We start from the raw sequence: 13733 nt of genomic DNA, 5'->3' as shown, positions 1-13733 counted from the left end.
CATTTGCTTACATCAATAATTTCTGATTTCACTTGTTACATCATGCCAGAATAAAAGCCAACACATGTAGAAATCACCTCTAGAGAAAGAAACTGCCTCTGTTTAACTACTCTGGGTTCATCACCATTTACACTATTGCAGATGACTTCCTGCCTCTCTCCAGGACTTCAGATGGAGCTGCTCAAGGCTCCGTTACCATTCAGAGTCTGAGGTCAGAATTTTTAGAACAAAACACAGCAATGTTTCCAGGTCTGTTTTTAAAAGTCCCATTATGTGTTTTTGGCTTGGTAGCATTAAAAAGACAGCAAGAACTCCTTTGGGAGGGGAGAAAAAGACTACGAAGCCCTCAAACCAACAGCAGAGTGATATGATGCCAGCAATGTGTAATCTTTCTCTCCTTCCTTCCTCTCTCTCTCTCTCTCTCTCTAACACACACACACACACACACACACACACCCCCCTCTATTCCTACTCTCCCCTTAAACTTAGAGGGGCCTGTGGGATATCTCTTATCTTGTCGTTCTCTACATTTGAAAAACCTGTGGTAGAAATGCATGTGCAAGGACAGGAAAAAATAATGGCAAATTGCTAATGCTATCAAGCCAAGAGCCTCCAGCAGGTTCGCGTGGTGGAGAAGAAACAGCCACGGGAAAGGACTTCACACAAGGAGACGAGGAGGAGCAGCTGGGGAGGAGGTGGAAGTGGGTGACGGAGACATGGAGCCAGAAACAGAGCTGTGAGGAAGAAGGGGAAAAAAGGCTGAGCAGCCGAAGGATGGTGGTTAAAATAACTTGTGGTAACAGAGTGTTCTTTGTTACCACACACTGCTCTTTGTTATCACACATTACAGAAAGTTATAAACAACAGAAGCATGCCGTACAGTAAAGCTGCGCTTCAAGCTCCGGGCTCTGGTGACCTAACAAACTCCTTGGCTTCCTTCTCGTGTGGACTGACGCTGTTTCTAGAACATCACGTTAGGATTGTGGCCATTAATCTGTACATCTCAATCCATGCACAGGAATCTTCCAAAATGCTTGGCACCGTGTTCTTAAAGAAGCCTCTTGCATTCACATTGATGCAGGTCAAAAAGACGCAGATAAGAGTGACTCCATCCTGGATGAAAAGTGACTATCAAGTTTTACAAACAAAGCAATGCAAAAACTTTTTGGGGGAATAAAAAAAAAGGACGTAGAAAATGATCTTGTTCGTGTTTATACATAAAATTATATACTCAACAGAAACAACAAAACAGCTTGCAAATGAAGGAATGGATAAATAAAAAGCTCTCTCTCAATCTTGTAAATTCAAGTTAAGTAAAGCAATGGTCAGACACTAAGGAACACTCCTTGCTCAAACCCCCACCACTGTGCTATTCTCTACTATCATTCTGCCTTTATAATCAATCGGTTTGCCTCTATCACGGATGGCTTTTTTATATTTCCTCCATTTAAACAGTGATATTTTCTCAGGGTTCTTTTTTCTCCTCATTTCTTACTCTGCATTTTGAAGGTGCTTTGTTTCTCTCCAGGTTGCTGGTATCTTCCTGTACCAGCAGAGCTCACCACTTCTCCTTCTGTAGTCTCTCTCGGACCTCACTTTTCTTCACAGCTACTGCCACCTTCTCATTTTATCCTGTCCACGTGATAGCCAGAGATAAAATCCCCACTGATCTCTACACTGATCCTTTCTCCCCTGCCCATTCTATCCTTCTGAGAACCATCAAAATTATTGATATATTATAAATATTTGTCCCTGCCCAAATGTCATGTTGAAGTGTAATCCCCCACAGTGTTGGAGGTGGGGCCTGGTGGGAAGTGACTGGCTTTATCATGGGGGTGGATTTCTCATGAATGGTTTAGCGCCATCCCCTTGGTGCTGTCCTCACAATAGTGAGTGAATTCTCATGAGATCTGGTTGTTTAAAAATGGTGGCACCTCACTCTCTCTCTTGCTCCTACTTTTGCTAAGTGATGTTCATGTTGCCTGCTTCCCTTCACCTTCCGCCATGAGTAGAAGCTTCCTGAGGCCTCCCCAGAAGCACATGCCACTATGCTTCCTGTAAAGCCTGCAGAACTGGGAACCAATTAAACCTCTTCTCTGATAAATTTCCCAGTCTTGGGTATTTCTTTATAGCAATGCAAGAATTGCATTTATCTAATACAATTATCCTTCTAAAAGACAGCTATGCTCAAGTGCCTCCCATGTGCACATGCTTTTAACCATTTCTTTGTCCTTACACGAGTTGTCCAAACTTCACAGGATCAGAAATTCAGTATCTCTGACAATCTGACCTCAATCACTGGATGTAACTACCACTGCACATATCCTACTCAGACAGGTATTTTCAGTATTCTATTTCTTTGAACACATCACTCTTTTGGCCTAGAATTTACTTGTCTCCACCTCAGTCTAGTGAAATCCTCATCCCCCAAGTCCCAACTGAAGAATCATGACCTCTATGAAACTTCCCCAACCCCACCCTGGGGCAATGAGTCATTCATTCCCTCCTCTGAGTTATCACAGCACTTCCCCATATCTCCATCATATCACTGAACATGTCATATTCCAAGCTATATCTTTATGTGTATCATACTGTTAGCTCTCAGAGACCAGAATCCTAACACAGCACCTGGCACATATGCAGAATGTTTATTACATTGGGTTGAATTCAATAAAATTGAAAAAGGATCTTCCAGAAAACAAATCTTTAACAATCAGTCAGACACAGGAAATTGTGAAAAGAGTGTGTCTCCAGAGAGGAAGGATGACGGAATGTGTTAGGAGACTGACTTTCCACTGTATGTCCTTTTGGAGAGTTTTAGATTTTTTTTTACCATGTAAGTGTACCACTTGTCAAAACAGTGCTGAGGAGGCTCTACAGCATGTGCCTGGCACTGTGCACAGGGGGGACTTTCGGTGTCATGAACAACTTCACTAACTAGAGAGATCCGTGAACATGAATAACCCCTGTGGAGATTAATCTCTTTTTCGCCTCAAGTCCCACAGAGTCTCGCTGTTCTTGAGTTGTAGCATTCTCCACAGTCTAACTGATAACGGCATGATTTAGAGACATGTCCTCCACATTGGACCTTGAACCAACCCCTAGACGGCAGAGGCTCCCTACTCTTCACCTCTGCATCCTCTACAAAATCCTAGTTTAGTGCTATGTGTACATGTGGCAGTCAGCTTGTAATTGTTTAGCTGAGTTGGACTGGCCCTGAAAAAATGGCAAAGTCTGAAATGAAAATAGAAAGAATAACTATACTTGTTTGCAGCCAATAAATCATGTTAAGTGGAGGCAAAGAAAATAAAACCTAAACTATTACTAATAATTAATAATAATAAATACTAGGTTTACTATGGTCAGATGAGTACAGAGGTAGAATAGCTATAAAAATGTATCAGCTATTTTTTCATCCCTTATTTAGGTCATGGATAAATATTTATTATTTCTTCTCCACTTGTGGTGGCAAAACATACTTTCAAGTGAGAGCCTTAAATATATGCACATTCAAAACAATACAGAACTACTATTGAGTGAAGATGAAAAAAGTTTTGAAATGAAAGAAGAAAAGGAAAACGGATTCTGAAATGATAGCCTCATAAACAAAGCAGGAAAACAATCAGCAATTTCCAGATAGATCTAAGGCCTCCCTCCTCCAGTGAAAATATCCCAACTAAATTCTTTAGTGCCAGGGAACAGTTTGAAAGTCCCATGATATGGAGAAAAGCAAAACATACAGGATGTGAGCTCTGTCCTCATTGAGCTTAAAATAGAGTTGCATTAACATCCACATGAAAAGTTAAAAAACAACAGATTTAAGGGGGAAAGGTACATCCTCATAGAATTCATATAGGTAAAAAAAATATTCATTGAGTACCTAATACTGAAATTTTTAGTATTCATATTCCTATATGAACTAAGGGTGAGGTACCAATCCTGCTACAGTCCAGGCCTGACCGCTTCCTCCATGAAGCCTTCAGTTTCTTCCCATCCACACCCACAAGGAACTATTCTCTTTGGCCCCTCAACACAACAATTTATCCATACCTTGGTTACCTTACTTACTATTGTCCATCTTGCTTTATGGCTAGTTATGTACATGGACTGGCCCCCAAATGAACTTTAGACTGCCCTAGACAGACTCCACATGTCATTCATGCACTAACAACTCCTCAATGCCTTTGACACAGTCGAACTCAGCTCACTGGCTAGACAAGGTGTGAGCACAGCCATGGCAGATCAGGATTTGTCTTCAACCCCAACATAACGTACAAGAATTCAGCTTCCAGAAGGGAGAAAGAATAAAGAAGAAGGTAAAGAAAGGAGATGAAAAAAGAGAGGTTAGTATCATGTACATCAATCCTTCTATCGGGGCACCTGCCACACTTAATTTAATTTACTGACCTGCCTCCTTTTGGGAGAAGGTGTTGGTTTTTATTTACCTTTGCAGTCCTGTGGGTCTAGCCCAATCCTTGGCATAAAACATATGCTTAGGCTAATGATTAGTTAGTGAAACAAATAATTAAAGAAGAGAGAAGGTAGGAAAAATAAATGTTCTCATTTATTAGTGCCCACTGAAAGGAGAGATGAATGATAATCAAAAGAAGTACAATCCTCCCTTATTTCCCTTATCCTAAGTTGGTCCTAAGTGATTTGCTCTTGTGCCTGTCCTTTAAACCAACTTTGAAAGATTACAAGTCAAAATTCACAGCAAAATTATCTTATTTCTTAAAACTGGCTATTCCCCATTGCAGATGGAATTCGCTTCAATAAATATTTACAGAGCACCAACTATATATAGGATATATTCCTAATGCCAGAGAGTAAAGCAATAAATGTGACCTTGTCCCTTCTCCTCAAGGATCCTACAGTCTAGCGTGGCATTCCTTGTGAATTTTAGTGCCTCTTACTATGACGGAAATAAAATCATGTAGTTTCACATTTATGAAGTCCCACATTTTAAAGCCAAGGCCAAAATGGATATTTCTTTTCAAAGGTTGAGACACTTCACAGCCAAAATTCTACATGGCAGGTTGCCAGTCCAAAGGGCTTCACCCCAAAAGGCCTGTCTCCATTCCTCGAGGAGAAAATGAAATAGCTCCTCAAATGGAGTTACCAGTGACTTAATTTTGACAGAAACATCTATATCCATGAGCTGTGTTAAAACAAAGCTGGTAGAAAGACTTTGCCCAACAACTTGCTTTAAAACAAACTGTAAATGTTTGCTTTACTTTTATTTTTTATGAATTAGTCCCAAATATTTTGATCTGGCATAGTTTTTTATGTTTCCTAATAATCCAAATATTCATGTCCGTCTCAACTGCAGTGTGGAAGTTTAAACTCAGGTTTTGTGGGGATGCATTGATCCACTGTATAAATGGAACAGTACTAACAAGACACATACCACCTCTGAAAATTGCTGTTTAATGCTGGTGTATCTCAAAAATGAAAAATGAAGATGTCTAAACAGTCTAATCTTGAAGAGTGGATACTTTTTTTCCCTTCACAAACATTTTAAGAGAAAAATGTACATGTGTGTGCATAAGTTAATAAAAAACTGCATCTTTACATACATGACCTTACAAATTCAATCAACATAAATATGAAAAAAGGAAAACATTATAATAAAATTGCTGAGGAATTATTAATGAAGAACATTGCCAAAATGTTAAAAACATAAAAAACTGGCCATGTGTGGTGGCTCACACCTGTAATCCCAGCACTCTTGAGGCCAGGAGCTTGAAACCAACCTGGGCAAACCCCATCTCTACAATTTTTGTTTTTTAATTAGCCAGGCATGGTGGTGTACACTTGTAGTCTCAGCTACTTGGGAGGCTGAGGTGGGAGGATCGCTTTAGTCCAGGAGTTCGAAGCTATGGTGAGCTACGATCATGCCACTTCTAGCCTGGGCAACAAACAAGACCCTGACAAAAAAAAAAAAAAAAAAAAAAAAAAAACATAAAAATTGAATTCTCAGGTGTCTCCACTAATTAGATAGTGACGAGGGGAAAAATCCACATTTCCGGGTGATCATAAAGAGGAGTATTTATTTTTGTTCAGACAAAATGGTGCCTCCCGCTGTGTGCCATGCCCTCGGCAGAGGGGTGCAACGTCCAAGAACTCTGCTCTTTGCTTGCTCCCTTCTCCCCTGTGTCAGTGGGTTGTCCTGCGTGGGCTCACAGGGACTGCAGGGGGTATGATTCCTATTCCCATACCAGCTTTGTCGAAGCACTTGTCCCAGAAGTGGATCCCATCCCTAAAACCCATTTTTAGGCAGAGCTGTGACACAGGTGACTGGCATTGCCCCTTCCCTTCTACACAGGCCCACTGTCCTCATTATCTTTTGGGAAACACTAGACTTCTCCTTAGTGCTGCCTTCCTGCCTACAGCCCCGACAGATTCAAACTGTGGTCCTGGCTCAATAAATATTTGATTTGAGTTTAAGAAAAGCCCTTGAATTCATTCACCTCGAGGATCTAAAAGTGATTCACACTCAATAAGAACAAAATAAGACTTGGTTACAGTACCCAGGATGTGACACAGAATTTGTAGTTTGCCTTCTTTGGGACTTAAAGTTTAAAAAAAAATTTAATGAGACTCTCCAGGCAGAATCAAGTGAGACAAAGCTAAGAGTGGAAAGAAAAGGGAAAGCCTCCAAGTCCACTGAACATGTAGCACTTGGACCACCTGGTCCAAGACACAGAATCCCAACTGCAAGCACTCAGGGTGGTATTCAGGGCCATGACGCTGGAATTAGACAGATTTAGGCTGAAATTATGGCTCCACCACTTGACGGCCAAGGCATCCAGTGTTCCTCAGTTTCCCCCAATAGTAGCTCCCTCATAAGGCCCCGGGAAGAAGAGATGAGCTGAGGCATGTGAAGTGGTGAACAGAGCACAAAACACACCCTCTATTAACTGCTACTGCTGAGGCTGCGACTATTAATATTGCTGGTATGCTGGAGTCACTAGACAGCACATTCTGCAAGAGAAGTTTCATGCATAGCACAGTGGTTACAACTGCATGTTCTAGAATCTGACTGAAAACCCCAGCTCAGCCATTTTCTAACTTAGGTAAGTTCCTTGAGCAATTTATTTAGCCTCTTTGTGCCTTAGTGTCCATATATAAAAAGGCGGATGTGATCCATTAAGTTGTTGCAAGCAAAGTTAGTATGTATAAAATGTTTGAGGCTGGGCATGGTGGCTCACGCCTGTAATCCCAACACTTTGGGAGGCTCAGGTGGGAAGATCGTTTGAGTCCAGGAGGAGGAGACCAGCCTGGTAAATATAGTGAGATCCCATCTCTACAAAAATAATTTTTAAAATGTTAAACATTAGCCAGATGTGGTGGTGTACATCTGTAGTCCCAGCTACTTGGGAGGCTGAGGTGGGAGGATCTCTTGAGCCTGGGAGTTCGAGGCTGAAGTGGGCGATGATCAGACCATCACACTCCGGCCTGAGCAACAGAGTGAAACCCTGTCTCAAAAAAATTAAGTTAAAAAAATAATTAAACATTTGTAAGATCAGTACACAGTAAGCATTTTTCCATTTATCCTTAGTGGAAATAAAAATACAAACAATAACAACAAACACAGATCACTTACTATAAGCCAGGTACTTCATTAGACTACACGCATGCACACACACACACATACACACAACATAAGTATGAATGTGCAGTCATGTGTCACTTAATGACAGGGATATGTTCTGAGAAACGTGTTAGGTGATTTTGTTGTATAAACAGCAAGTGAACTTATGGCTTATGGCAAACATCCCCCTTCGCTCAACTCTCACTTCTCCTTCCTGCCACCATGTGAAGAAGGATGTGTTTGCTTTCCCTTCTGCCATGATTGTAAGTTTCCTGAGGCTTCCCCAGCCCTGCAGAATCTCTTTTCTTTATAAATTACCCAGTCTTGGGCAGTGTCTTTATAGCAGCATGAGAACAGAATAATACAGTAAGTATCTGTGTATCTAAACGTATCCAAACATACTATGGTATGGTATCCAAACATAGAAAAGGTACAGTAAAAATACCATATAAAAGATAAAAAATGGTACACTTGTATAGAGCACTTACCAGGAATGGAGTCTGTGGGACTGAAAGTTGCTCTGGGTGAGCAAGTGCTAAGAAAAGTGAGACCCTAGGATATTCCTGTACACAACTGTAGACTTTACAAATACTGTACACTTAGGCTACTCTAAATCTATTTAAAAAATTTTTTCTTTAATAATAAATTTATCTTACTGTAACTTTTTTACTTTATAATTTTTTTTTTTTTTTTTTGAGTCTCGCCCTGTCGCCCAGGCTGGAGTGCAGGGGCACGGTCTCAGCTCACTGCAAGCCTTGCCTCCTGGGTTCATGCCATTCTCCTGCCTCAGCCTCCCAAGTAGCTGGGACTACAGGTGCCTACCACCATGCCCGGCTAATTTTTTGTATTTTTAGTAGAAACGGGGTTTCACCGTGTTAACCAGGATGGTCTCGATCTCCTGACCTCGTGATCCGTCTGCCTCAGCCTCCCAATAAACTTCATTTTTTGTTTGATGCTTTTGTAAAAGCACTCAGTTTACAACACAAACACACTGTACAGCTGCTCCACAATATTTCTTTTATTTCCTTATTGCATAAGCTTTTTTCTTTAATTTGTTTAAACTTTTTAAATTTTTTGTTGAAAAGACATGAACATACACATTATCCTAGGCCTATACAGGGTCATGATCATCAATATCACCATCTTCCACCTCCACATCTTGTCCCACTGGAGGGTCTTCAGGGACAGTAACATGCCTGGAGCTGTCATCTCCTATAATAACAATGCTTTCTTTTGAAATACCTCCTGAAGGAACGACCTGAGGATGTTTTATTAACTTTCTTTTATAAATAGAAGGAAAGCACTCTAAAATAATAACAAAATGTATAGTGTAGTATAGTATAGTATAGTATAGTATAGTATAGTATAGTATAGTGTAGTATAGTGTAGTGTAGTATAGTAAATACTATACACAGATTTTTATTATCAAGTAACACAGATTTTTATTATCAAGTATTATGTGCTGTGCATAACTATATGTCCTTTATTTTCATACAACTGGCAGTGAAATAGGTTTGTTCACATCAGAATCACCCCCATGCACGTGAATAATGAATTGTCCATGATGTGACATTAGCAATGACGTCAGTAGGTGATAGGAATTTTTCAGCTCCTTTATAATCTTGTGGAGCCACTGTTGTATGTGTACATAGCCACTCTTTGACCAACATGTTGTTATGTGGCACATGCCTGCATGTATATTAAATTATCCTCATTTACAGATGAGAAAAATGAGGCACTAAGTGGAAAAGTAACATGCTGGCCTCACAGCCTGTAAGTGGCAGAGTCATGATTTAAATCCAGGCAGTCTGGCTCCAGAGTCCATGCTCTTAATCACTATGCTATGCTGTCTGGAAAAAAAAAAAAAAAAGTTAATATAATGAATGAATGTTCCTGCTGGAAAAATACTGAAAAGAGCCAGTCACTTTGCCTCCAAAGTTTTCACTGAGTAAGGCCAGCTCTTGCCAAGCGTGCATAAGGGAAGAACCAAGGCATGTGGAGGACAGAGGAGAGCAGACTCAAGAGACTCGGTGCTTCCTCCCTAGGGTGGCAGGGGCTATTCAGCCAAAGCCTGAAGAGAAGGGTAGCCTGGAGGCTTAAAAATAACTCAGGGTACTTGCCCTAAATCCAAAGTCACTTGGTTTTCTAGCATGTTTTAAACTGGCAAGGATCAAATGATTATTATGGGCTTAGCCTTCTAGTGGTATGATAAGGGACTATAAATACTCAGAAGACTGGATACTGGTCTTGAGGAAGCTTATCACAGGACAAGATACCTTCAGCTTCCTTGCTGACCCACTGGCTGTGTTTGATTTGTATGTCTGCAACTCTTCTAGATTGCAGCTATGTGTGTTGAGTTTCATGCTGCTTAATATATATATTTTTAAATTTTAGGCCATTTAAGGCCAAACATGTATTCTTTGGTTATGACAAGACAAGTTGACCAGAAGTCCTTATCAATACTTCAGAAACCCTGAGATCTCACCTTATAATATTGCATCTCAGAAACTGTGGAATTTTAGGTCAACTGTGTACTGAATCAATAGTTTGCTGCTGACTAGTTCTTAAGAGTGATTCATTTTTTTTTTCATCCTCGTTGAATTCAGTTTCCTGCAAAGATCTGAACTCTGGGTTCTTCCAGATCATCTGTTCAGTGGATGTTTCCCAATAAATGGGTTTAAGCAATTGAAAATCTCAACCAAAAATACCTGAAGATAGACAGAAAGAGATGGGAATGGAACATGGAAGAGAAGAGGAAAGGAGGAACAAGAAGAACCGAGGAACACAAGCTGGGTCATCAAATTATTAAAAAGACAAACATTTCTTACCTACCAGATTAGTAAATATCAGAATCTTGCTAATATACTTTGTTGGTGAGACGTAGGAGAAATTGATACGCTCATATATGGCTAGTGAGAGTGCAAATCAGTACAATCTCCTCTGTAAGTGAAATCTGCCAACATCTACTCCATTTTATTTTATTTTTTTTACTCTAAATAAAATATTCTTACTAGTTCCTATTTCTAGAGACAGGTTACATGCCAGCGCTATAAAGGTCAAAGTGGGATAGTAGGATCCTGAACAATTTAGATTAGTAACATTTTACAATCCTCAGCCTATAACAGGAATGTTCCATTACTACTATGGCAAATACAATTGAACATTCATAAATAACTGAATGAAAGTCATAAAACCTATAAGGGTATTTATGTGCACATATCAAAATCCAAATACTCTAATTTCTCAACTAGCCAGTGTTAAAGGACCATGCCTGTACATTTCTTCTATTCTAAAGGCAATATGTTCTCATTTAACATTCCTAAAATTAGGAGGTCTTAAAATTAATGATCTTAGATCTGATGGCTTATTTTAATGTAGCCACTTGAAGTTATTTTGCTCACAAACTAAGACAAAATTTTAAAATCACAGTGCAAAGATACTTTCTACCTATCAAATGAAGTATTTTTAATTGCTTAATTTTATTTTTATTTAACATAGTAATTGTACATATTCATGGAGCACATAGTGATGTTCCAATACATGTAATACATAGTGATGAGATCACAGTAATTAGCATATCCATCATTTCAAACATTCATCATTTCTTCGTGTTGGGAACATTCAATATCCTCCTTTTAGCTATTTGAAACTGTACACTATGTTATTATTAACTATTGTCATCCTGCAGATGAATGAAACACTAGAACTTATTCCTCCTATCTAGCCGTAATTTTGTATCCTTTAACAAATGTCTCCCTATCTCCGCCTTCCCCCTACCCTTCCTAGCCTCTAGTATTCTCTGTTCTATGTACACATCCTTTGAACTAGCTTTCTACTTCTGGACATAAATGTTTTTTGTTTTGTTTTGTTTTGTTTTTTTGAGACGGAGTCTTGCTCTGTCACCCAGGCTGGAGTGCAGTGGCGCGATCTCGGCTCGCTGCAAGCTCCGCCTCCCGGGTTCACGCCATTCTCCTGCCTCAGCCTCTCGAGTAGCTGGGACTACAGGCGCCCGCCACTGCACCCGACTAATTTTTTGTATTTTTAGTGGAGACGGGGTTTCACCGTGTTAGCCAGGATGGTCTCGATCTCCTGACCTCGTGATCCTCTCGTCTCGGCCTCCCAAAGTGCTGGGATTACAGGCGTGAGCCACTGCGCCCGGCCATGGACATAAATGTTTTAACTGGGTGTCAACTCATGCTATACTAAAAAGCTATCCAAATTCTGAGTATTTCTAAATTTCAGGAGAGAGAGTAATGAAGGGTTACATAACAACCACAGGACCTACAAATTACACGTACTATAACTTTGCCTTCACTAGCAAATACATGGAGATTGTATTTGCTCGTAACTCTAAATCTTTTGGTGAGACTAGATTGGGAGGTTTGCCGAAGCGGCTGCTATGTTTTATAGAATTCATCAGTAAGGATTACTGAGTGATGGGTCAAGCTATATTAGAAGAGGAAGAGTCTGGGCCTAAGAAAGGGACATAGGAGTTCTACTGTTTCCTCTACCAACAATTCTTTCCTCTTGAACAAGACACCACTACTCATCCGTGAATGATGAAAGTAAACGAGCTATAAATTTGCTTCATGTTTAAGGATCCATCTATACTACAGCTAAACTGAGTTAAACCCACACAAAAGGAAAAAGGAATTAACATGTAAGAAGTGAGTTCCTACTAATTGTTTGCCATTGTAGTTCTCCATTATGTCTCTTAACCCTGCCAACAACTCCACAAGGTAAGTATGATTATCCTCTTTTTACAGGCTAGGAAACAGACATTCAGAGAAGTCACTGTCCCGGTTTCAAAGCCAACAAGTTACAGAGCAAGGAATCAAACCTAAATGGTTCTGCCTACAAAAATGGGCTCCTTGCTCTTTGGTGTATTTTCTTTACACCCAGTAACCTATACAAAAAAAGGTCTCTATCACAGATTTTGTCACAATAAAAACACATCTAAATGCAAAGAAGAGAGATATATTTTTAAAGGAAAATAAGGAGAAAAAACAAAGATAAATTCATTAACCAAAGGATTAAACAGTTCACATTAAAAAAAAAAAAAAAAAAAAAAAAAAACCAAAACTCTGAATCACCAAAAGTGACTTAAAATCTATGTTTCTACATAGTGTTAAAATAACCAGACGATGTGCGGTTAGTTAACTCTGTTTAGACTAAGGTAAATTTGGGTGTTTGGTTCTTTTTTCCTACCAGTTGTGTTACAAGGACATACAGTGAATCACTCCTACATAGTCCAGGAATAGTTTTCAACTGAAAGGTCATTTGTATTGTTAACTCATACGAAAAACAAAAGTAACACATTCATCCTGCAAATAACTCCAGAACTCTAAGTTCTCAATGGCCCTTTCTTTAATTCAGTAATCATTTATAATTTCTAAAGGTGGGGTTGGAGCTGGGGGTGGTGGAGTCCTTATTGAATTTACTTAAAGTTAGTGACTGAAGGACTAAATTAAAATTACATTTAATCTGAATTTACTCCTAGTGTGGACGATTCCCTCCCTGAGTTCAGGAGAGTGATCTGTGATGTGATCCAGTGTTCTAAACAAGGCTGGAGGCAGAGGAGAAGGGAGAGGCAGAAATGAAGGGGGCGGAGAACAGCTTATAAACTAAAAGAGGTTGGCCAGACGTGGTGGCTCACGCCTGTAATCCCAACACTTTGGGAGGCCAAGGCAGGTGGATTGTGTGAACCCTGGAGTTCAAGACCAGCCTGGGCAACAGGGCAAAACTCCGTCGCTACTAAAAATACAGGAATTAGCCAGCCACGGTGGCGGGCACCTGTAATTCCAGCTACTCAGGAGACTGAAGCAGGAGAATCTCTTGGACCCAGGAGGCAGAGGTGGTGGTGAGCCAAGGTCATGCCACTGCACTCCAGCCTGGGTAAGAGAGCACAACTGTGTCTCAAATAAATAAATAAACAAATAAAGGAGGAAAGGAAACAAAGGGTGAGATATGCTGGACGCAAGTCACTCCTCACTCCATGGGGAGGGCTTCTGTTTGCAGACATCTTCCTCCCATTAGGGCCCTAAAGGTTTGGCGAGCTGCAAATCTCCAACTTGTAGGGGCAGGACCATCCTTTCTTCCATCTGCCTGTCACCTGAAGCCACAGAGAACTGATATTGCC

At 40.2% G+C, this 13733-nt stretch overlaps 1 protein-coding gene across 15 annotated transcripts in view; it reads right to left on the bottom strand.

Annotated features, from left to right (window-relative positions):
* GLIS3 (GLIS family zinc finger 3) overlaps positions 1-13733 on the bottom strand; it is a 479833-nt gene that overhangs the window by 270461 nt on the left and 195639 nt on the right. Inside the window, exon 5 of one of the 15 annotated variants that reach the window (XM_074017565.1) lies at positions 9055-9444. The exons of the other annotated variants lie outside the window; for them this stretch is intronic. Within the exon in view, the coding sequence (XP_073873666.1) occupies positions 9436-9444 (9 nt within the window). The 3' untranslated portion in view covers positions 9055-9435. Of the gene's footprint in view, positions 1-9054; positions 9445-13733 lie in introns of those variants that run through there. 15 annotated transcript variants of the gene reach the window in all.

This window comes from Macaca fascicularis, chromosome 15 (assembly GCF_037993035.2).
Source record: "Macaca fascicularis isolate 582-1 chromosome 15, T2T-MFA8v1.1".
NCBI classification, from domain to species: Eukaryota; Metazoa; Chordata; class Mammalia; order Primates; family Cercopithecidae; genus Macaca; species Macaca fascicularis.
Note: the sequence above shows the minus strand (reverse complement) of the source record. Positions and strands in the feature narration are given on the sequence as shown.